General features: G+C 33.2%; 1 protein-coding gene across 1 annotated transcript in view; it reads right to left on the reverse strand.

The window, feature by feature from the left end:
* LOC128234935 (synaptogenesis protein syg-2-like) overlaps positions 1 to 26517 on the reverse strand; it is a 44271-nt gene that overhangs the window by 12181 nt on the left and 5573 nt on the right. Inside the window, exons 3-12 of the mRNA XM_052949584.1 lie at positions 19656 to 19967; positions 15487 to 15783; positions 9703 to 9990; positions 9173 to 9463; positions 8161 to 8442; positions 6681 to 6968; positions 5601 to 5921; positions 2074 to 2373; positions 1363 to 1461; positions 1035 to 1074 (exon numbers count right to left, since the gene is read on the reverse strand). Coding sequence (XP_052805544.1) covers positions 1035 to 1074; positions 1363 to 1461; positions 2074 to 2373; positions 5601 to 5921; positions 6681 to 6968; positions 8161 to 8442; positions 9173 to 9463; positions 9703 to 9990; positions 15487 to 15783; positions 19656 to 19967 — 2518 coding nt within the window. The remainder of the gene's footprint in view (positions 1 to 1034; positions 1075 to 1362; positions 1462 to 2073; positions 2374 to 5600; positions 5922 to 6680; positions 6969 to 8160; positions 8443 to 9172; positions 9464 to 9702; positions 9991 to 15486; positions 15784 to 19655; positions 19968 to 26517) is intronic.

The raw sequence follows: 26517 nt of genomic DNA on the forward strand, positions 1-26517 counted from the left end.
GGTTGTTGCCCTCTTCAATCCCTAATGAGGGCTAGCATCAATATTAAATGACTTTTCATGATAATTATATTATTGTCATATAATAAATACATTATAAGTTTAATTATATTAACTTTTGTTGTGTACCTTTATTTTTATTTTCACTTCACCGTTTTTACAGTTTTGAATTAATTAAACCATATAAATTGTTCATTATGGACAGTCCACCATTATAATTAAACTTTCTTTCTATATCGCTTTATTTTGTATAATGAAAAATGGTACACAGCAATACCAAAACATCGTGGTATATGCCATTTGAAATATAAGGCAACAAGTAGTAAAACCAAGACGCTTCCTTTTCATATCTTGTGTTCTTAGACTTTCAAGTTAGTCGAAGGGCAAGATACTGTGCAACAACAATCCCCTTTGAAAAAGTTTGCTATACAAAGTCAAATATAGTTAAATGTGAATGCAAAAGGTATATTCAAGGGCCTATCATTTCCAAAAGAGTAGGTATATCTCCCGAACGATATACCAGGTAACACAACTCCTCATAAAAAACAATAAAACACGCTCTATATTTGTGAAGAATGTTCGCTTCTGATACGACCAGCATGCCATTATCTGCAGGATATTCGTAACAGATAATGTGTAAAACATATTAGATTGATAACTGTGTAATGTATATTATAAACATGTACAATTCTATGACTGAGTCGACAGGTATGTTAAATTTCAGAAAATTGGCCATCCTAATAATAAGGTCGTGATCTACTCATAAAACGTCAAGGCAACTAGCTAAACCCATACTTTGACATTGAAGTTGTTTTGACAAATGAATATTTAGAAACCAATGTTTGCGAGTGACGTATTATAGTTGGTATGTTTACACCTTGGCCGCTCGAGAACAAGCTTGAAAATATATCCATTAACGTTATCTCACCCTTCATGTTTATTTTGGGACTGACAGACGACCCACGTTAACAGAAAGTTCATAATCTTATGTTAAATATTCATCTTTACTGATTATGAACAAAAAACAAAATACTTACTGTTCCATGGCTAATCGGTCCACCTCTTCTTTCATTTTCCCTGGAATGTTTTAAGCTTACGTAACATCATTTAAATGCAAAGTTTATCCTGTTTTGAATGTTAAGCATTGAATTAAACAAGTTAAAAAACAAGCCTTACTAAGCAAATCTTAACTAATCGATGAAATTGTTTAAGAGTTAGCTTCAAATTTAACCAATATACATTGAAATTTATTGAAAAAAAACGGCTTTATATAATTCAGTTTTGCAGTATTTGAAACATAGAAGTCATAAATTTTGCTGTTTCCTTATTGTTGATAAAAAGCGTATGAGCTATATTCATACTTACATTTCTTTCTTCTTTTAATTATCACAATTAAAATAACGACCAGAACGATTCCACACACGACACCAACTGACAGTATTATAAGTACCATAAGAGATTTGCCTGTAAGCAAATGATAAATAACATCGTTACATTATGTTTAACATAAGTCACGTGAACAATATATATAATACATCAAGCATAAAACACCGTCATACAAATGCCTTCGATTCTATAATAAAAAAATACTTTTTAAATATTAAAGGGACACACTGGATAATACAATTGTGTAACTGAATACCGTTTATCAAATAATTATATTTAACAGTCATCCAAACTGTGATACCTTTTTGACGTTATAAAATAGCTGAAATCTGAAGCTGTCTTTTTCGTGCATATGACTTAATATTTCTATGACGAATGGACATATTTTGGCACTTCATCATTTTAAGGTACAAATATAATATATTAAAAAAAATAATGACACTTTGGGTGCACTAATCGCTTTACGGCCGTTGTCCGTTTAACGCTGTTCTCGATGACGTTCATTCAACATGAGCCAAAGCGTTTGCATTGGCAGTTACTTTTATTCAAGTTAATTTAATAAACAGGTAAAGCATAAATAAAGTATGCTGATTGTTTTTAAAAGACCCTGGTAGAATCTGATATATCGCAATGACCAACCGTCATTTTCAAACACTCCTTTTCAATCATAAAACGACACGCAGCCCTTACCGCTTTCCAGCTGTTTCAATGTGGAAACTGTTATAGCATCTGATGCATATGATCTACCAATGTCATTTGTTGAATATACTCTTATTTCGTACATTGTCCCCTCATTTAATCCAACAATAGTGTAGTTGCTTTGTATAGAGGTCACTACTTCTTTTCTCCAAACAGACGCTCCAACTTCCCTGTATTCTACGTGAAACTTTTGGGGTAGACCTCCATCAAACCCGGGTGTCCATTCAATGTATATCGTGTCAACTGTGACTTTTTGAAAATTTTGCAGATTGGAAGGAGAATGTGGATGCTCTAAAAAGGAAGGTTATTTATCATAAATCAAGCACAATGTTCTCATGTTTATGCCCACATTTAAAAAAAAACAATAATCATTACGTATGTAACTGTCTTAGACACTGCAAGTGTCATACATTTTCAGAAAAAAACGCTGGGTATTTCTTTAACGCTTTTAAATCTTGCCGCTCCTATTGACCGCCTAATCGATTTGCACAACTAATATTTCCTTTACCGGCAATAATGTTCCATGCACAGTTGCATTCTTAAGAAACAACGACCCAAAATTGCATTTATTTATCTTTCGCATAACATTGGACATGATCACACCTTTGTAACGTATTTATACGATACACTCGTAAACATGTCACGTGATCATTGCTTCCGCAATGGGTTAGTGTTTATGTTGCTCTAAGTGAATGTCTGAATTGCAGATTAATGCCAAGTTATGGCAAATATTTATCCATTTATAATTCAATTATCCTTTTCTCTGGTGTATCTCAATCACTTTAATCACCAATCTTTATCATTTTTGACCAGTATTGCAGATTAATGCCAAGTTATGGCAAATATTTATCCATTTATAATTCAATTATCCTTTTCTCTGGTGTATCTCAATCACTTTAATCACCAATCTTTATCATTTTTGACCAGTAGGTCTTAATTAGCTTTTTTGTTTGCGTAACTTCTAACTATCCTTTGGAGTATTTGTGCATAGCATTTCCAGAAAACAAAAAAAATGAAAAGCAAGTACATGTGCGCAAGGCAAATAGAAAAAAACATGTGCTTAATCTTCGTTTTACCTTTTATCAGTCGTGTATGAAGCGATAAAGCGATGACCATTTTAGTGTTAAAATATCGAAAACGGGATATGGAATACATTCATATATCGGAATAGTTACTTGAAGGCCTACAACGAAACTAAAAAGAAAGCTTTTGTCCATCTAAAAATATTTATTGGTGTCGTGTTTTTATCTTGAACAGGTAGCTTTCATGTGAAACAATTGTATATCCGGAGCAACTACTAATACTCATCTGATATTTTTTGGTGAAGGGGCATTACATAGTATTTATTAGTAGCCACATTAACGGATTATCACGCATGACTAAAATACCTTTTTCTTAAAATCTTCAATAACCTGTATGTTTATATTCATTTTAAGCATATAATCAAACGAAAAAACACAATGTTTGTTGCTCTGTAAGATAGTAATATATTTCACCTCATAAACACCAAAAGAAATCCCACGGTGAAATATATAACGATCTTGCACTAAGACAAAAATCATTCCTCTGTATTCATTTAGAAACAATCAAACTTCTTGCAAGCAATTCGAAATCGGAGATGGCCGAGTAGCTACGATTGGAATGCTGTCAGCACGCGTCGATATATCTCAAATAATACTTCGCTATCAAATCGATTAAGATCAATTTTAAATAACCCCTTTAACGTGATGCATTCAGTATTTTGAACTACAAGGAATATCTGGACGATCAGTAAAATCATGTTTGATTTTTGTTAAAGTGTATACTGTTCTAAAAATAATGTGAACTAACGCCTAATTTATCTTCCATTTTTTATTTGGGTCATTTTAACATACAGTTTATTTACACTATTTTAAGGAACATCTTTCATTAACGATAGCGACGCATTGTTATAAAAAAATCGTAAAAAGTGCGGTTTATCAATTTTGAACAGTGACACATGTAATAATTGCTCATAATTTGGATTCATTTGTAATACTAATTATTTGCTCTGTTTTTATTAAACGAAGGTTACTGATGTATGTAATCGGTTGCGTGCCAGCATCTCTGACATTTGAACGTTTTACAATTTTCCACGAAACAGTAAAAAGGAGGCTACCTGTTTAATTGGCTGAAAATGTTGTTTAAGGTGAGGAAGGATAGTACAAAAGGCACCGTGATATGTAAACTAGCAAATTAAAGAAACTGTGCTAAATAAAAAACGTGTCTACAACGTTTGCTCAAATCCATTAGAGATTACATGTCTATTACTTTAATAATTTAAAAAAAAATACTTCCTTACAATTGTGGCATTTTTCAGAAATAAATCAGGTTGTAATCGCAGGTGACATTCAAAAACAAGTAAAGCGATTCTTGCGCAGTTGCTTTATTTCACTAGAAATATAGTACATTTAAAAGAGATTATAAGTTACGAGAACAGTAGGTGACCTGATATGGTTTCGTTTGCCCCGTATGCCCATATCGGGTCACCTACTAACCCCGTAACGTATATATCACGTCGACAACCTGTTCAAATGTTAAAATGTTTCATCTATGCATTAAAATATTCAGCGGATTTGGAAAATAGACGCCATTTTGGTACGATATAAATTTGGTGACCAAATATGGAAAAATATGGGATCACCGCGTTGTGTCATTTATGTTAGAGGCGTGATATTAACAATTATAGGGTCTGAAATCGAAAACAATATAATCGTAAAATATAAGCAGAAAATGATATTTGTCTTACGACATATTAACTTTGACCTGGTTTTTGGTAAATTCTATTTTTTTGTTACCAGTTGCCAACAATTACATAACGAGAAGCATATTTAAGCGCACAAGTTTCAAGACATAACATATACTAAACGACAGCCACAATACAGCCCCTACATATTAAATATATATTTAAAGATGAAGACAATCAATAAACAAATGTAGAAGTATTTCGATGTACAACGAGCTCATTCAAAGTGGGGAAAAACACAATTTTATACATAGATGCGAATAATTTACACTTGTTTACATTTATTCTGTTCGAAAACGTATGTTTTAATTCTGTGAGTGAGCTGTGATATTGGAGATGTAAACTTTGTTTTGATGCGATTTGGTTTCATTCGACTATTACTTAAAGCTGAATATGTTTATGTATACACTTTTATAGTCGATAAACTTATTTTAGAGTCAAGTAAAAAGTCCTTTTTAGCCACCACCATAGTAAATGTATTTTCCCGATAATACTTAAGTAAGAATGTTTATTTTGATAAATGCAATTCCTTATTTATTAAATAAAATATATTTTAAGCATGTTGTTTTTGCAGTTAATGTCTCTCTTATTTACAATGTCTCAATGTCTTCAATTTAATACATATAACTTAAATATTGAACTATTGTATCTGTTGAAAGTGTATGTGATAAAACGAATATCTCAGTTAACGGCAAATATGTCTGGAGCTGAGTGAAGTATGAAACAACTTTCAAAACTAAAAATTGTAAATTACCTTGCGCCTGCAGTCTAAACGTTTCAGTATAATTTCCAAGTTCGTTGTTGACATGTACGCGGTAATTCCCGAAGTGGTCTGGTTTTACGGACATGAAAGATAGTACAGTTTGAAGTCCGTTATCAGAAAAAAGTATGGCGATGTCTGTGCCATTAGAAACGGTATGCCACGTATCAAGACCTAAAACCTCTTTTTCCCACACAAAGTCTGCCACTCGTGGTCGTGGAAAGGCTACTAAATTAAGAGTTAATACGGCTGGCACTCCAGTAGCGCTTGTAACGTTCTGGCGTCTTGGAACCAATGCCAATGCACGAGGAGCACCTGAAAAATATAGAAATCATATCTTTAATTTCCATGGAAACGGGTTTGGAAATGGTATCTTCCATGAGCCGTCGTGGAATTAATTTCATCGTTTACCCTCATTTTCAATAAAAAAAAATCATATTTATCATGTAGCTGTACTTTGAATACTCCGGCCCACAAACTATAATTAATAGTTTATTCCTAGGTGAAGATCAATCCCAAAAGTAGGGCTCTAAGTTTAATAACCGTTTGGACACATTATTGGTGTTCTATGAAATATTGATTGGTTGCTTATTGATCAACAAAGAGATTGATTCTTACTTCGTACGAATGTAAATAAATATGTGTTTTGTATGGATATAAAGATGTAGCATTAAGTGTAAAAAATGTCATGCTTGGCAATAGTTTCATTCAGAATTAAAGTTCTTGTTACCATTGTTACAAAAATCAACACATGTTATTTCATCCTTTGTTCTGAAAATTCCTTGTCTTTGTTTTTGCTATGGCTCAGAATATATATGTGTTATATAAAATGCTATTGCACGTATACAAAAGTTAATCAGTATTAAATTAACTGACGTCAAACATCACGTATGGATGACTATCAAACTATACATAAACATACACATTACATACATTATGGACATAAATTGTTTGCCTCACTAATATCTATTGATAAGCACATATGACATAATCTCTGGTGTAATCATGTACTTGTTTTGTATAGGAAGTCAACAACAATATACTGCTGCACACAGTGTACAAAATAGTACTCACATCTAACAAATAGCGTCAGGTTCCTGACATCAGCTTTAGTATTGTGTATATTTTGTGCTGTACACTTGTAAGTTCCTTCGTCCTCACAAACACTTTTGCTGATCGTGAATTCCAAATCGCTTGTGTTACTTGCAGTCTTTAAACTTGTGCTTTCTTTTAACATTGATATATTTGATAATGGATTACTTTGAGCTTGGCAATAAAGTCTAACTTGTGTGTTTTCATTTACTTCAAAGGGTTGTCCGTGATAAATATTCGATAATGTAAAATTCGTCACTTCTGCCTCATCTGAAATATAAGATATAAATAAATGCAATCGATTATTATATCTTTATTATTGCTGTTGATTCATAGCTGATGGCTATGCTATTTTGTGTTCAACCAGGTTCGGTGTTTGTTACGAATGTGTATGTGTATAAGTTGTTTTTGTGGTAATCGTTCCTCAAGGCTTTTTTCTCAAAGATGCACTCTTACTCCAATTAAGATGTACCACGATTAATACAAATGTTTTAATCTACCGAAAACGATGGACAAATATCAAAAAAAATCTTCTTTTAAAGGATGTTATGTTAAATTTGAGAGTTAGGTGCAGAAAACTCGGATTTCTACCGTAGGAAAAAATAGTTGATCACTTTAGGACCAACCAGTCATTTAATAGTTGTGCGTTTTAAGCTATTAGATTCACAGTTTCAATTATGCATGTTATCTATAATTAATAGATTCCATAAATGCATTATTTAGTAAGAGGTTAGTGGTTTATCTCTCAAATTTTAAGTTTGTATTACATGTATATGTATTGATTTTAAATCCGAGTGTCACTTTAATCAGCAATGTTTTATAGCCGGTCAATTTTGCTCTAATGGTGAAATTGTAGAATTAAACCAGATGAACTTAACAATAACGTAAACACCGCCGATCCCTAGCCCCAATTTCTCAAAACTTCTTAAGTCCATTATAACTGGATTAAGCTCAGCTCACTATTTCTCTTTTTAAATAATTTGTGTAATATTTACTTGCTTAAGAGTTAGTAAAGTACTTAAAATAGCAATTATCTTTATGATAATCACAATAAACTTTTTTTCATTGATTAAAATTCAATTTAAGTATGTATTTCGGCTAATTGAAATAAGCTTATTTAGCCTGTAAAACATTAGGAAGTTTCGAGAAATTGGGGCTTGGAGATTGCTTTGTTTTGTTTTTTTGTCAGATTGTACGATTACCAGCATAATGCTCTAAGACTTTTGAAACGTTGTTAATTTATACTTGCCATATAACATTCAACACTAGAGGGTAAAAACTAGCGCTGATTTGTTTCAAATATCTTTCATTTTTAGTTTTTTTTCAATGCCATTTTAAAATTATTTTGTTTTAATCCGAATATTCAAATGAAACTGTTTTGAAATTGGGACCATGCAAAGCAGTCTCTAGTTTGTGTTTTTAAGAAAGGGGGAAATATTCATTCAACATAATCACTACTTACATTGTACATCAATGTAGACTGTGTTGCTGCTGTTGCCAACGGTTGCGTCATAACCTGTAGGTCTCATGAGGTTTGAAGCTGTGCATCTATAGTTTCCACCCTGTTTCCGATCAATGTTGGGGATGACAATTGTCTGTTCCATGGAGTAATTGGTCATATCAGACATTCTTTCCCATTTAAAGTCGGTCTTTGTCGGGTTACCAGCAGTAACTTGACAAGCCACAGAAACATTGTCTCGTTCGAGTACCACGACATTCGTCAGCGGCTTTACCACAGGAGGAACTAAAAGTGTAAATTTACTTACCATTGCAATAGTACAGTCCTTAAAGGTATTTGTGTGCATTTTTTGTCCAGAACGTTTCAAAGTATATTTGTGTTTCTAATATTAGCGAGGGTGGAAAGTGGCTTCAGTCACGCAGGTTACCATGGTAACCAAAACAAAACCATGAACCATTTAACCACAAAGAAGGTCTTTTAAAGGTTATATGCAACGGAATTCAAAAGAAATATTAGGAAATAATATGAAGCTTGGAAAATAACTTTTCAATGGGACCTCACGAAAAATAGTTCGTATTTATGTTAATAAGTCTAATATGTAAACTGAACTTCATTATCGGGAAAAGAAATAATGGTCACAATTGTGATGTGTATTCGAATCGGAATGCAGAGTTGCACACAGGTGCAATGTTGTAAGTATGTATTACAAAAAAATAAATAAGTTAACTAAAACATTACGTACGAACTGAAATATTAAATATTTGTTTTCTTCAATATATTCTCATGCTGGTCCGGAAAACTTTTGATTGCACGGTATTTCTTTCATTACAAAGTATCAGTTTCTATCAGGTAGTGACGGTCATAAGGGATGATTCTATTTAGTTCTTGAGTTTAATCAAGCTATGAACAGATTTCTATAGTCCGACATTTTTTTTCTTTAAAGACTAGTTGGGCTGATACGCTTACGCAGTTAAAAGATCAACATGTAGTTTATTAATTTGTATACAATACTTACAAAGAACTTTTACTTCAAATGATGACTCACGTCTTCCTTGTTCAGTACTTCCATTTGTAAAATGCATGGTGTTTTCCATTCTAAAAGTTATTGTAGTCGGATACTGAACGGGCAGGTCAAGATGTTGCCCTGACGTTTGAGTTTGAACTCCGGTGACGGACCAAGAGTTTATGGATAGCGGATTGCTATCACATGAGCATGTAATTGTGATAGTATTTCCTCGTATTGCTGATACGTTGTTTGCTGATGTGGCATTGGATCCCACGCGGCAACTCGGCGGATCCGGTGGATCTAAGTTAAACATACCCAATACACAGTTTCCACCACACTTTCTTTAAAAAATCAATAGGATAAGAGGCTGCCATTCTAATTATGTGGCTGTGAATGTTGTCATTAAAAAATAAATAAGAATCGAAGCTTGGAAATTATAATATTTTGTCGAAAACATTTTCTCCACATTTTAATTTGAAAAAAAAATCGAGTCATAATAAATAAAAACATAAATATGCTAGACAAGAGAATACCCGTACATAGAACATCGACTGTGACATTACTGTCCTTGGTGAGATTAACTGCCTTTTGCTCTGATGGGTTCAAATTGTTTCTTGCTATTATTCTGAATTTTCCAGCGTGTGTTCTGTTGATGCTGCGTATGAAAAGGGGATAAGTTGGTCCATCCCCAGGGTGCGTCCATGAAAAGCTTGGTGACGGATTTCCGTCGCTGCTGCAGTTTAGGAGGATCTCCCAGCCTTCTTTTACTGTTACAGCAGAGGATAAAGTTGTTCCATCAAGTTTGCAAACGGGTGTACTTGGTCCATCTAAATGTGATAACATAAATAAATTATTTCAAAAGTTCACAACAAGACCGATTTTCTCTGTTTTCTGTAACAACGCGATAAAAGCGCAAAATAGTCTAACCACGTAAGCACATTTAATTTTTAAAGAAGAGTTGGTGTCAATTTGTAGATTAACCACAGTCGGTACGTTTCAAATGATTCTAAAGCCATTATCTTTGTTTAATACACAATGTTTGATGGATATACATTTTGTCTCGTTAAACATTTCTAAAGATGTATCGGATTTGTTAGATTTTTTATTTTTTTATATTTTTTTATTTTATAATCTTAAGGGTCCGAATGAAACGTTACTTTCAAAACAACGTAGCATTACGGGTCTAGTGCCTGTTTCAAAGTAAACACTTTAGTTGTAAATTGAAAAAAGTGTAATATGTTATACCCTAGTTGTTTTGCTTCATATTAATGTAAATGAATCAAAGCCACTGTTTTAAATGCACATAAAGTGAAGAAAAACGTATGTACACCAAAAGACGCGTGAAACAAGTCGTCCGAAGCGTGCTATTTCAACATTCATTTTATTATTAGACTCATACCACTCATTCCATATTTGAATACACTGTTTGAAGTTTTAGGGACAAAGTTTTCATACACGTTCCGTTATTTTTTCTATAGAAATGGAAAATATAAGGCATTTTATTTGAAAATAAACTCAATTCCTCGGACCGATTTCTTTGAGAGATAGTATGTTCCTGAAATTGTTTTGATTAATAAACTTGATAGTAAAATTGAACATTGAAATAAAAAAATGCAGTTTGAAATCGATAAAAACATCACTTCACTTCAAGACCAGACACCAGCGTGATATGGATTTGTCAATACTGATGGCTGTATTTCACTATTAGATATTGCAGCTTTGATTGACAAATAATACTTATTTGATGAATTGTATTTAGTTCAAAATAAAAAGTCCTCGCCGATTTAATAAATATTAAACTACGACTATAGAGATATTTTTGGTTATACAATGAAAACTACATGGCCACTCCAGTAGTCGAAAATTGCATCATAAATCATGCTTAGTGGCACAAGGCTAGGGCCACAAAACAATAAACTAAAGAGATACAAACGTATATACATCACAAACATCAATTTAAACACTACAAACAACCTATTCAAATATCAGTCTGACTAATAAACAGATTAGTGAAAGTTGAATACGAAAAACATGGTCGTTCAAATTATATGGATATCGAAAATAAACAATCGCAGTTTTTAGACAGACTTTGTAAGATATCATGAAACCTTTCTTAAAAATATTATCGGCGTCAATCTAAAAGGTCAAAAGTTTCTGAAATCCCATATCAATAAGAAGCTATTTGATTTTCAATAATCATATATAAACGTGAATGAAATATAGCTACACGTTCTAAGTTTTTTACGTTATGAGTATTTGTGTTGTGGCCATTGCAATTATCCGGTGATCGAAACTCATTTCTGTGATTTTCTTGAACACTCAGTGTTGTTCTGTAACAATTTGTTTTCAAAGGACACCTAGACATTCATCGTATAAGTATAGCCAGTCCATGATTGTTCCACAACTGATGGTCTGTATGAAGTCAGATAGTAGAAGCAGCAAATTGAGAGTAGCATTTTATTACACGTACTGTTTCTTTTAAAGTTAGTGCGTAACTGGACGGAACACGAGTATTGTTTCGAAACAAGTCCAGACACTATGGCTAGTATATTAGTTAATTTTACTACCATATATATTTGACCACGATTAAAAACTATTATAGCAAGTCAAATCACCCTTGTTTGCCTTCACGCATTGAATAAATTACACAAATGTCTGACACGACCAAATGACCCATTTGCCATGTATTTTATGGCATATCAGTTCTTTGTCTACTATTGTTTTCCATCATGTTTATGGACATTTAAACGTTTAAAAAAATAAATATGTTACTTGTCAGCTTTGGTTGTATTTGCATATTTATTTTTTGCTGCAATTTTTTTATTCCGAAAACAGCTGAACGCATGCAAACACCATCGAAAAGTTAAAATCATAAAATAATAAGGAGCCCTATCATGGATTGCGTAAGGCGCCCATTGAATCAAGGTCAAGGTCACTGTTACTTAAAATGGTGGAAACGAAATATCTTTATTAGAGTTGATATCATGTGACCAAACGTGATATATAGGAATAGTTATTGGAGACCTTTCATGGGACTGCGTTTGGGGCCACTTGGGACAGGGTCAATGTCTCTGTTTTTAAAACAAAACAAAACGGTTGAAACTAACTATCTTTAGTTCGGTTTGACATGTTGTGACAAAACTTGGTATATAGGAAGAGTTTATAGAGACCTTTCATGGGATTGCTATAGAGTTCCTAGATTAAACGTCTAGGTCACTGTTACTAGACAAAGATCAAACGGTTGAACGTGATGTCTTTAGTTTGGGTTGACATATTATGACCAGACTTGGTATATTGGAAGAGTTTATGGAGACATTCCTTGCATTGCGTTTGGGGCCATAGGGTCAAGACCAATGTCACATTTAATATAAAAAGTTTCGTCGCTTAGCGGCGGCCTGTTTCTATTCTAATTACTAGTTGGAAAAGGCTTACCAAGGTCGATTCGGCGGCTGTTGAGAAGACCGGATTATGTAATATTTTTGTTCGCTGATGGACTGGGCTTAGTGTCAATAACTTAATAAAGTAATTTCTCGATTATTACTAATTTGTTCACCATATTGGTCCAACATCTTATCAAATTTGACTTTTAACACTCATATTATGTCATATTTTTTGTGCTATAGTTGTTATTTATTTTTTGTTTAACATCTTAAGAACGTAACTTTAATTTGAGTTACCTTCAGAATGATAAAACTAAAGAATTATAAATACTTAAAAAGAAAATTCCATGACCCTAATTAGAGTATACTTGAGGTTTTGCTTAAATTATCAATCATTGAAGGAAAATCAAAACTTAAAATAACCAGATTTTTTTCTTTTTGCCCCTTACATAAAAAACATATATACATGATTTAAAAATGCATCCAGCTTAGTAAATTCTTGAGATTTTATTCTGAAACTGAGACCAGGCCACTTTTTGGCTTCGATGTATGCATATTTGCTTAACTAACACAACTACGATAGCGTTATACATAAAAGTGTATATAACATTTATTTTCTTTGAGAGACAACAATCTAATGTCAACAGTATTACATTCCTTTATATTTTAGTTGGATAGTTTCAAGATTGAAATGATAAAGAGGACTGAATAATAATATGATTAATTATTATTAACAAGCACTGCACATACACATATTTATATATTGAAATAATAATAATTTCCAAAATTTCATAGCATGTCCAAATTTGTAGTCTTGTCATTACTTAAGAACAAGCATCAAGGACATTCAACTGAATTAAGGAGTTCACAAAAAAACCATAAAAGGAAGGGAATATCCTAAACACACATATTGGACCTTCAGGCTCGTCAAAATTATCTTAACAAAGACCTTGAAGGTAGGACATCAAGGATCTAGTCTGATTTGACCCCAGGCAGCTAAGGCTTAATTCACGGCTGTAAACACATATATGAAGGATATAAGCTGATGTGATCCAAGGCCAGGACCCGGCTAACTTCGGAGCTTGAAAAGTCATGACCTGACATATAGAAACTTGATGTTTGACAAAATTAATTGAATTAAGTCACAAGTTCAGAACAGAATTTGCAACATATCAGACACGTGTTTAAACCTTTCAGTCACATATGCCACGCCGGAAGGCAACGTTTTGCTTAAAATAAAGATTTAAAACAAAGATAACTTTTCTTTTTCTACACCATTTTAAACGTAACAATGGACAGTATATGCCGCTTAAAGAGGCCTGCCTTCGTTTATTATTGTTTAGGTGATTAATCCCTTCGACAAACCTGTTTCCAAAATAATGTTTTGACAATGCTCTATCAGGCAGCGGTTTTGTTTAAAATCTTCATTCAAAGCAAAATATTGCCTTCCGACGAGGCAGTTCTAACGTAGCTTTCATGACGCAATTTATCGTGGTAAAGGCACAAAGACCCCGTTTTTTGGACTTCATGAACACAGAAACCATGGAGAAAAGATGGAAGAATACATCTAGTATTTATGTATTATATGAATATGCATGTCCAATCATGGCACAATTTGGTTGCGGTACACATCACCGACTGCATTTTAGTATTTTCTCGATTTTTTACACTCGTTCGACATTATAAGAAAGCAGCAGAGTATTGTAACATCCATTTCTACAAATGTAATTAATATTTTGCCAATATTAAATAATATTGCATCTCTTTACTTTCATGAAAGTCGTTGGTTTAGTAACAAAATTTCGTCCATGAAAATTGAAATTAAACAACAAAATTAACTTGGTACAATGCATAAAGTCACCGTTTGTTAACAAAAATCTATTTTTAAAGACTTACGGAAAATAGTGACATTGTAAGCCTAATTCCACCAGCCGTATAATATTATAAATGATTATAATTATTATGATTTTGGCAAAACTCGTGGCCTAATCGACTTGCATGGTGGATTTTATGATGTTGGTTGCAAGTATTGTGTTTAACTTTGCATTGATATTCCCCTTTGGTATTTGTTTTGATGCAATCAATATTTTATGATTTAACATTATTTATTCTATGTTGACCCCAAGTGTTGTTTTGCATTATGATTGCTTATTTCGGCTATGCTGTTTTCATCTTGCCGCTTGCTGACACTATAATTTATGTTAAATATTGGAACACTGATGATGTCCTTGAGCAAGGACGTAAGCCTTAACATATATAGATTGAGGACATAGCTAAAACGATATTTTAATATAGTTTTATCTTAGTGGTTAATGCTTTAATTAATAATTAACCGCCAATTAAACAAGAAGACATATGCATGTAAATATGTATGTGTGTGCAAACGGTGTATATCACTTTAGACTAACAAATATACTCGAATTCAGGATGCAATAAAGCAGTATCTTTAAGGCAGGAAGCAACATGTAACATTTGCCTTAATACCATTCGATATGTTAATAAAATGTTTGACTACAATCAACCATCCAGATAATCAGAGTTCCACAATAAACATGTTTCGTCTAAATTTAGTGGCATGCTTATAGGAACAAAATGTAGATAACGAACGAAATGTTTCTGAGCGACTTCATCTTTTCGCGTGCACGAAAACACTGACTAATGAGTGTGAGTATGCCATTTAGTTGAGTCTATATTGCTTTATATTAGATTCATTATGACGAAAGCTGTCAATTTATAGAATCAGGCTAGACAACGCCTCCTTAGTTGAAACAAATATTTCAGGTTGGGATCGAACTCACAATACCTTTGGTGAGAGGCAGACACTAATATTACTACTGCACTCTCCCCTCTGTATGCTATTAACTGTACGAATTAAACATTAAGCTTTTTTTTCAAAATTAATACACTTAGAGATCAATTTACCTTATGTAAAACTAAACTTACAAAGAACGTTTAGCTGGGTTTGGTCATCAGATGCGTTTTGTTGACCACCATTACTTCCTCGACAGAGGATTCTCTTGCCCTGGTGGCTTTTCTGTGGGGTGTAGTCAAGTGTGCTGGTAGTGACGTCATCCGAGGTGCTGGACTCAGATCCAGAAGTCAGCTGTGTGGAACCCAGATACCACATTACGCTGGCCACTGGACGACACTGTGACGTAACACAGCGAAAACGTTGTAGGACATTTTCAATCACCGATATAGGGTCCGTCGTTGGAGTTAGTGTCACTGACGTGATGTTAACTGAAGAAGCAAATAGTAGTACAAAGTTCGCGATGCGTGTCCTCAGCAGGGAGTGAAATGTTCTATTGTAATATGATTTTTATAGCATCTTCTCGGTACTTTTTCGTGATGCTTGGCTTTACTGTTCTACGACATATTTAACAAAATTGCAAATAATGTCCTATCAATACTGCTAGCATATTCTTAGGTAACCATTCCAAATAATAAAATTTTAATGTTTTACTTCGTGTTCAATATAGTCCTAATAGTATTATTTATATTTACTTATTATTTAATTGCCAACAAAATAGGTTAAAATTTATTAATACGTATGTCACTACATACAGTAACAAATTGGCAAATTTTGGAGATGCCTATGCGACTTCATAAAGTGCGAGTTTGGCCGACACGTGCTTGGTATTATGTGTTCATGAAATGCGAGAGAATACACGCACGTGCTTATCGTGGCGCCGTTAAAGATAAATCGCATTGAAGCGTTCCTTACTGCGTATAAAGAGCAGGTGCCTTTTGGTCGGCACCTTTTTCGGCCTCCAAACTCAAGCTCTCATGTTCACTATTGCTTAAATAATTATATATCACTTATCGAGTCGATACATGCATTAAGGACATCGTGATTATTGGGTACTTCCATTTCCACATTAACAAACCTCCAGCCTTTTTCTTTCAAACGGAGATTCTGGAAAGTTTCACAACGTATATTATTCAAACTCAGTCAGCTCGTTGCAGATTTTGATTGGGAAACATTTGGAGCTCCCCCTACTCATACATTGAGGCAGAATATTTGAATCCAATTCCGACACGGCCAACCTTCAGAATACCTTTTTCCAATCCCAATCTACATTAAATGCTCCGAATGATCATACTAGTACCATTACCGCTTGTTAATCGGATAGGTCAAAACTGCCTGACTTTTGAATGTCATGTCAAGATATCATTTATTTAATCAAGGTTCGCAAGACCGGCAAGGCAACAAGAGAAGATTGTGTGAACAATTACGTACTTAAAGTGATTGCTACAGATATAGCTCATCCCTTTTGTAATCTTCTCAACTATTCTCTCCGCTCATTTGGAAGCTAACAAATGTTATTGCTATACATCAGAACTCGGATCCCCATGACGTTGGAAATTATCAGCGATTTCCCTGCTTAGTGTTGTCAGCAAAATTCTTAAACGTATCTCGCATAACTATATTTCAAACTTTCTTGAAATACCCGAAAACCTTTTACGTTTTTAATATGGATTCATTTCAAAAGATTAAATTGTCAAACTACTGGCTTCTATATATCACTCATTGCGTCTTGCTTCCGACGAAAACAAAAAATAGGGCGGTTTTGTGACATATCTATAGCTTTTGATCGGGTTTGGCACAAAGGCCTCGTTTTCAAACTACGACCAAGTGGCATTTCAGGAGCACTACTCTCATGCCATACTGGTGATCTTAGCGAAAGAAAACTTAAATCTATTTTAATATTATTCTTATCTGAATCAAATTATGTTATGCCATACCTATACAAATGACGTAACGAAAATATGTGTTTCATATATATTTATCATCTTTCAGTTATAATCTGAAATAAACAAGGATGTAATTACCTCTGAACACGCAATTATTCTGTTTCAGGTAAGAGTTACCACACATAATATATTGTGAATAGCTTATAATATAACTATCGTTTTATAAACTTTATTTACTTTAAACACATATCTATATATTCCTATATGGGGAGCAATCTATACGAATATTTATATGAAAAACTACAGAAACAATTCAATAAACACCGTTTAATGGCACAGGGTCAACGCCAACGAAGTTATGAAGAGCCTTTATGCAATAACATAAAACTTTAATATTTTGTCGATATAATATAGTAGCAAACAACTGTTAAATCTGCATAATGTTATAACAGTTATGTTGTTTTACATGTATGACGCCAAACTATGAAATAACGCAACGGTATGGAATCATTATAATCTGGGCAACATTCTTTGTTTTTATCATGTCTTTCAGGGAAAAAGTTTTACGGAAAAATACCATAAACTAAGCTTCACAAAATATTCCTTGTAGACGAACTCATTTGATTTGATTTGATTCAAACGGATTATGTGTATAAGAGTAACATAAAATACACACGCATTTTTGTTATTGTAAACATTGAATATATTTTAGTTGGTTTAATTGTTGTTTCTTCATAGCTTTATTGCAGTTACAATTAATAAATATAGAATAATCTTTGCAACTTTTCATGTACATTATTAAATAGTTTTCTCTTGAAGTTGCTGTAAATAAAGAATATTCTACGTATCGATAACCCTTTACAATCTGTTATATCGTTTTACGGAAACGTACATATACGGCTAAAAGATAGAAGGTTTGCAAAGCGTATTTTTTAAGGGTTATATATTAAACTGTAGCTACATCCACCAATAATGTTGTGTAGACTCGTTTGTCAGACAAGTTCATGTCAATCAGTTGTTTGTTTTTATTACATTTCAATATAACAATCTTTAACGAATAAGCATTTAATCTAACAAATCAATGTTTCCCCATTATTATTAAAAATTGACATTTTATGATGAACTGTCATTATATCTGCGGCACTGATAGGATAACATATGTTTGAGTTTCCAATAGAAGACAAATAAATGGGTTTCTAAAGAGCAATATATGAATTAACAATCTTTAAGATGCTGAAAACACGAACCAAGAGCTTTTGAATATAAACGAAGTGTGATGTAACCGAATAGAAAATGTTGTTTTAGAGCTATTAAAAGTGTGCCCGCGCCCATGTGCTATTCTTAAATATTAGTATGCAGTGTCTCATTCATATCTTGTACTGTCTTAACAGTAATATGCCAACTAAGCCTTGAGATAATGCGTTTTGATACTATGAAAAGAAAAGTACATTCAAACTCATGATTTAAGACATTGCTCAAAAATGGCTTTACATGCATTGTATGTTATCCGAGGAGTCTTTTACGCCTAACATAATACAACACGCTCACACATACCTCGAAAGAACATGCATTTAACTTTCGGCGCCATGTTTTTCATTGAACAATGGCTTATGGTAATATATAAACAAAACTTTTCCTATCGATACGGTGTACACGTTTACATTTCCATTAATAAAATACCACCACTTGTTCATTTGTGTTATACATCTTTTGCATAATTTCACCATTTTAAAGAGCATAGATTACAATATTGGCTTTGAATGTACTTTCGTAAACGTGAATTGTTTGTCTCTATCTTTGTATAGATGTGTTTATTATGTAAGTGTTGAAGGTCATGGCTTAGTTATGTATATATGTCATGCATAGTCAATGTTATGTTTTGAACCACCGGTGTTGTCGAGCATGAGAGGTCTCTGCTTCGTAGCAATGTATTTGAGTATTTTGTACTTATTTTTGACATATAATGTGGAAAATGGCAGAACATCAGTTAGACGTTCAAATATAACACCAGTAAGTCATTCGGTTTCGATATGAAGATTGTGTGCAAGACCATCACAATGTCAACGTTGAACCGACATTGTAATCCGACGTCACACTGATCGCCGGTAACTGCTGGTAGGGCCTGACATGAGTCACATATGCATGTGTCGGTTGCTTTTAACATATCAATGTTCTCAAAGTCATATCAATGACCGTAAAAATATAAATTTATCAATAAGAGTATGAACTTTAAAGTTGTCGGTTAAAGAAATAGAAACCACCAGTTTTATTGTTTTCAATAACTGTTCTACGAATTATATTAACATGTGCAAGAATCGTTTTAATCTTAAGATAATTTATTGATAAACTACCATTTATAATGAGATCATTCTCGTATAGAATAGTTGAATGCGACATAAAAATACGTATTAATTTACCTAAATACGTGATTTGTATTCCAGAGACCTGCGATGAGTTCAACGCATCAACGCATGTATAATAGCCTTCGTCGTGCTCCTCGAAACCCTTGACCGTTAAGTTGAATATGTTGTATTCAGCATGCTCTGAATTATTTTGCACTATGACGTTGCTTGAATTTTCTATCTCACAACCAAATTTGCTGCATCTTCCCACATAAGTGCCATCCCTTTTAAACTCAATAGAGCTAACATTATCACTCGTGTTGCAGGTTAAGGTTATATCTCCTTGAAGTTGTGCATACTGTGAGTCGGATGTCAGCAACATAACACCTGAAATCAATTAAAACTTTTAATAGTATCGACACATATCCATGTAATCTATATCAAATCAAGTGGGTGCAACAGTTTGAAGAAGACTATAGTAGTTATTCAACTTCGTTTTGGTAACAGTGATTTGTTTCGTTATAGATCCAGGCCAACTTTCCGACACCCGTAAGCTCAATGTAAATAAATGGTGTTTGTTTGAAATTGTGAAGCATGTTCGAATATGAAAGACTGCTGACAAAATATCATATCGCCGATTGTCATATTTCCTCTTCAAATTTGATGTGTTATGCATTTTTCTTAAACCGTTAGTAACGTTAGTAAAAGTTGCATTCTGAGACAAAAAATAATAAAGTTGGAAAAACGGTAAATCTGTGAGAGTGCAGCTTTAAAATTCTTCATCTTAAAACCTGTACTTTAATCTTTATTTCTCAAAACCAATCATGCCTTTTGTATTGGACTCTTCTAAAGACTGCTTCATTGTGTTGTGCTTTGTTGTACCGGGTATATAAGTATGTATACATATGTTAACATCCATTTATCCCATTTCAAACTATTCATTTAAGACTTTAAGTTTGCTATTTCTCAGGTATTTTATTAATACCTGTATATGTTACTAAACTGTGTATTAATGTTTCATATTTCATACTTGAAGGACACATCTGTGTTTGAATGCAATATGTTGTTTATTGCATTCTGAATATCATGTCACACTCATTTCTAGTCACTTCTTCTTTTAACTTGCATTTATATTGTTTTAATTTCAAATTTTGACTCAAAAGGCCACTTTTTATTTCTCAGTTGACTATGCCCAAATTTACATTGTTTCCTGACTAACATTACTAGAACAAATCAGCCTTATAGTCATTCATAGTGCCTATTCCTTCTAATTTCAGCACTTTAAAATTCACAAAGTGCAGCTTTTTATTTTTTCAAACAAAAGTCTCACTACAAAACGTTTCAATGTATATTACTCCAAATCTTTCTTAAGTAACATAAAGCTTGAAAGATGTCCTGCATTATTTGAATACGATTTGCGCACTCATCCATGTTTGCATTATATATATGTAATAAAATGAACCTAGGATGATTAATATTTCCATGTGTCATTACTGAAACTGCCCATTTCGCCCACTCACAAAACACAAACTGTACATTGCTATGGATCAATTTAGAGCGAGCCTTTTTTGCTGTCTCCTACAGCAATTTTGTACTTGCTTAAGTTAAGTGACGCCGGGGAATGTACTAGTTGTGTAGCCCAGGTAGGTTCTGTATACTAAAAACGCCTAGAAATGACCTTACCTTTTTTCTTTGAGCGCTATCCCCACGTTAACTTTTCCAGTATAGTGGCAATTTGTTAAAAAAAATAACGACTTTCTATGTAAACATCTCTTCTTAAAATTTAAAATCCATATACTGAGACACGTTATATACTGTTATCACCGCTACGACAGGCACCGCATTGAGGCGCTTGTTCGTGTGGAGGAAGAACTGGGCTATCCCTGTAAAGCAGCACTATTCCCCGATACTATAACCTCGTGTTTGGACAAGAGGACATTCGTTGCGGAGCAGAGGTAGAGACAACCTTACTTTTAAGGAATGTCAAAATCAAAATTTAGGTTTGTTTCAATTTTACAATAAGTGTTTAAATATATCCTCAAGATAGCATTTGTTGAAAACAAATTTATTTCAAGAATAATAAAAAATGATTGTAAGTTCAGAGTTTAGTTTTTTTAAAAATCTGTTTTATTTGCTGATTTTCATGTAACCCAAAATTCAGATGTTTACTGTACAGCACAGACCCATATGATTTTTTTTTTGTTCACTCCATTAGTATAATATATATACATATGGATTTTCATTTTTATATATGTGTTTAGTTCTATTACTTCATAGACATGTATGATTTATTTTGAAACATTTATAAATGCACTTATCCTTAAAAAGACATCTAAGTAAATAATTATATTTGTTGATTTCAGCGAAAAATCATATATTATTTCAGAAGTGGCGAAGCAACGAAAAAGAATATAATTTTTATATGATCACGAGTGAGATTAAATTTGATCTAACACTGAAATCAACGATTTTTCTGTAGATTTCATGCTTATTTTCGGAGTTCTATTAGTTTTAAAATTATTTTTCTAAAAAGTGTTGTCTACGCCATTATCCATGGGACGCCACTCACGCAAAATTTTAGCTGATATCGTAACTGTGAATTTCCAATTTCCGGTTCATGGTCGAACTATACAAGCAACACAATTGCGGACAATCATTGAATGTAAAAACATGTTTTGGTATTCAGTCACCCCTTACTGTCAGAGACCAGTCTGATTCGCTTTAAGACAGGTCGTTTTCCAGGAAAAGAGTGAGGAACCTGCTAGGGCGTTGACATTTTTTGAGCTGTAGGTGGGGTATAAAATTATCAGTTAATCTGTTAATTTTTGTGTGAATTTTTCGTTAAGTTCGTATTACGTATTACAACGACGACAAACAGTTCAGAATATTTGAATGATGATATAACATTGTATTTATGTTCGAGCAGTTGTTTTGTTTTGTTATTTGTTTTGTCTGAAAACCAATTTGTTTAAACATTCAGCTTCAAAGTTCAAAAAGCGTTTAAAAACAGGATCATAATTTTATTTTAATAAACGGTAAGTTGTTTATTTCCAAATATATCTTTATTAAAACTTATGCAACATTTTTGAATTTCAAATTATTTTGGGCAACAAGTTTTAGTTTTTATCAAGGGGAACTACAATGGACTTTAAAGGTAACACTTAAAGTTGATATTTTCACTCCTTTTTTGCAGTTATCAGTTTTCACTGTTGTTATTTCAATGATAAACTCCATATTTTATCGAAAGTCATGAAATAAATATATTTAACTGCTTGTTTGCTGCTTTATACAGAAGGCGATGATCGTTATAAGCTTTCGAAAAGAAAACTCTTGAATATTAAAAATTATATGTTGTCATTTGTATGTTTTCATCATATAAATAGTTTGTATTATTAATTTATATTAGTGTCAGTGCACTGATTTATTTTACTGTGGAGAGAACGAAATATTTTCCAGCGATTAGGCATTAAATCCTGTTCATCAACACTATCATAATAACAAGTGTTGTTAAAAATTGAACTTGTCCGTATTTTTTTTAAAACTCCAACAATGCATCCGACAACTTTAAAACCACAATGTTAACCAATTATTAAAGAAAATGGCCTAATGCTTAGATTATGGTAGTACATTTATGTTTGCCGTCGCAAAATATTTTGTGTATTGTTTCTTGTTAATATCCACCCAACTGAATAAGTCAATTATATTGTATATTTGCAGTAAAAGGGCACTCAGATTATAGTCTACATTTATTTTTGCATTTGGAAAATAGTCGATGTATGTGTGTGTATGTGTGTGTGTATGTGTGTGCGAGCGAGCGAGCGTGCATTCGGGCGTGCGGGGGCAATCTTTATCGGAGAATAATTCGAAAGTTTTTAAATTATTGACTTCAAACTTCATATACGGATATAACTTATTGAGGAAAAGTGCAGTGTGCAGTAACCATAAGTCTGATACAGTTAATATCCGTTACGGGGTTAGTACGTTACCCGATATTGGATATACGCTCTCACCCGATATGGTTTCCTTTGCCCAGTATATCCCATATGGGGTCACCTACTTACCCCGTAACTAATATTATTATTAATCAACTATTACGTATTTGACGAAATACAGAGACAATTGCGGTACCAATACCAGACAATTGAAGACAATATATGCCAGAATTCGCTCAATATCGACCAAACTCGGCCAAAATCAACAAAACTCGCCTAATATGAGTTTCCTCCGTTTTGATTGGCTACAAAACTCGCCTAATATAGGATTCGAGAAATGGGTCATTTTCATTGGCTGTCAAAACTCGCCTAATATGGAAAATATGCTGGAAATTATTTTTAAAGGTAGCCTTTTTGTTTTCCGTTTTTCCGACAGTTTTGAAAATTTTTGTGCTTCGTATAACTTTATTTGGACTACTTGAACCTATTGAATGATTGAACCACTTTGTACGGTTTGATATAACAGTTGTATTTAACCCGTTGGTGGATTTTACGACTATTATGATTTTGTATGCCGACAAAATGGACGACGAAGGTGAAACATTTGACGTTTTGGCAAACGATTTACAAAATTAAGACGAAAAGACATGCTGCCTTACAATGTACAGTGCTTTATTCATAAGTATGTGCAATGTCATTATAATGATGCATGTCAAAACCAGCAAAGTCAAGTCTAGAAAAGCAGACACCATGAATGAATAAGGGATAAATACGGCTTCAGTGTGAACCTAAGGTAAGTTATAAGAATGTTAACCAAAACGGTAATAGTTAATAAATAAAATACTTATTAATTAGGTGATTTCATATTGGCCCAGTTATTTGTCCTCGGTCAGCTGTATTTGCCTTCGCCCTTTCCGGCTCAGGCAAATACAGCTTACCTCGGACAAATAACTAGGCCAATATGAAATTCCCTAATTAATAACATTATAATATCTCATTGAGAAAAAACGCAATGCACAGGAACCATAACTCTGTCTGCAGAATTATGTTAGTAATTGCCCTTTGTTAATTGTCAATGTTATTCCTTGTCGTAAGACGAAGTACTTAATGGTCATTATGATATTATATCTAATAGTAGTCTTAAATCGCTGATTGCTAACATTATTGCTCATCCCGATTTTTAAGGTTATGTTTTAAGAAAATTCATAAAATTAAAATGCGTCCTTACATAACTAAGCTTTCAGTCCTTTGATTTAATTTTTAATAACATGCAGATTTGTGTTATCATTAAAACCATTTATTTCATTCGTTTGTCTCGCTCAAAATGTTTCAACGTGTGACGTCACTCTATGATCAAACAGTTGTTAACCTAAGGTAGACTGTGTGGGAATTTTAGTCCATCATATCTTTGAATGAAACGTTTTTGCATTAGGTACTCTCGGAGTTGTATTCCTTCGTCTGCAGATAGAGTCGGGATCGCTTATCATAGAAGTACTTGGGGTTTACCTATTAGTTTATTATTATTTGTTTTTCTTTATGAAGTTTCCCTAGTTAATGCATACTTTGATAAGATTTACCAATTACGTTGCTACTTTATTCGGGAGTGTTGGGATAAGGGTGAGGTTGTAAAATTTATATTTTACTGACCGTTCCATGGCGGTACCGAACAATCCTTGATAAACACCCCAATTTGTTTTATATATTATATATGTAGTGTGTTGTTTGTGGAGTTTTGTGTTGTTGTTCCATGTTTCTGTTTTATGATTGTTTGTTTTTGTATTCTATAACTTTGGCGTTGACCATGTGCAATCAAACGGGGTTTATGTTTAATCGTTGGACATCTGTACTTGTTTCTGTAGGTTTTCATATAGATATTGACACTGTTCGTAGCTCGGCGGAATATATGGCAGCCTGTGACTGCTCTTGTTGATAATGTCTCAATTTTGTGGTAATGTGGAAAAACCGCCATGCTGTGCGATGCTAACACAATATCAAAATGATCGTTGCTGGTTTGAAGTGTTGACCTTTAGTTTTTCCTATGATGCCACAACAACATGCATTTTCATTATATCGTAGAAGATTGTGTCACAAAAAGCAAACTTATCCTTTTAAACCAAATAGATAATGAACCTCACATAAGTCAATCTTCAAAACACCATTTCAACTGATATGTCTGCTTGCTGTTGATATGTGAAACCTATTGACAAAAGAAGTTCTTGAAGGAAGAATCAGCCATTGAAAGAGCATATTATCATTTTGTCCCTTGATTCTTACGTATGGTTTGTATTGTATTTGCATTTCAAAAACATCGCCTTAAACAGACCCTGACGAAATGACGGAATATAAACGCCTACTTAAAGTGTTCATATATGCTTAAAAGAAATACATCAAACTGGAACCTTGAATAATGAATCGTATCTGCCATCGGATACTTGATGAAGGAGGGGCTTTGATTACATGACGAGTTCAAGAAATTTGATATAAAATAAACACGATTTTAAGATTCTATTTATAGCATAACTCATTTCGGTCGAAATTTAGATCAAAGTTACTTCTATAGACACTTTATTGTTTAAATGCCAAAACTTTACATTGAAGTGGCTGTTTCATCCGCATGAAAGAAAATAGTTAAAAACTTAACACAACAAAACACAATAAAAAGCATAAATAATGTCACAATTTTAAACGGATTTACAAAGGTTTCACTTGTAGATAAAACAATATACATATTTTATCCATTTTAATCAACCGTATAAATCAGAAGAGCAATGCCATAACTGCGTCACATCATCAGTAATCACGCGAGTACATGTACATGTCATTTGGCGGTTGAAGTTTGAAAAAACCGTTGGTCTGATTGGTTCGCTTTCAATGGTGCGAATGCGCTGTCTAGCTGGTGGATTAATTTACCACATGGATTTTTGTCATATTGATGGATGATGCACATTGATATTACCTCCGTGAGCTGGAGCACCAAAATGTGGTAAAATACAACAGAAACAGTG

This window comes from Mya arenaria, chromosome 5, assembly GCF_026914265.1.
Source record: "Mya arenaria isolate MELC-2E11 chromosome 5, ASM2691426v1".
Classification (NCBI taxonomy): Eukaryota; Metazoa; Mollusca; class Bivalvia; order Myida; family Myidae; genus Mya; species Mya arenaria.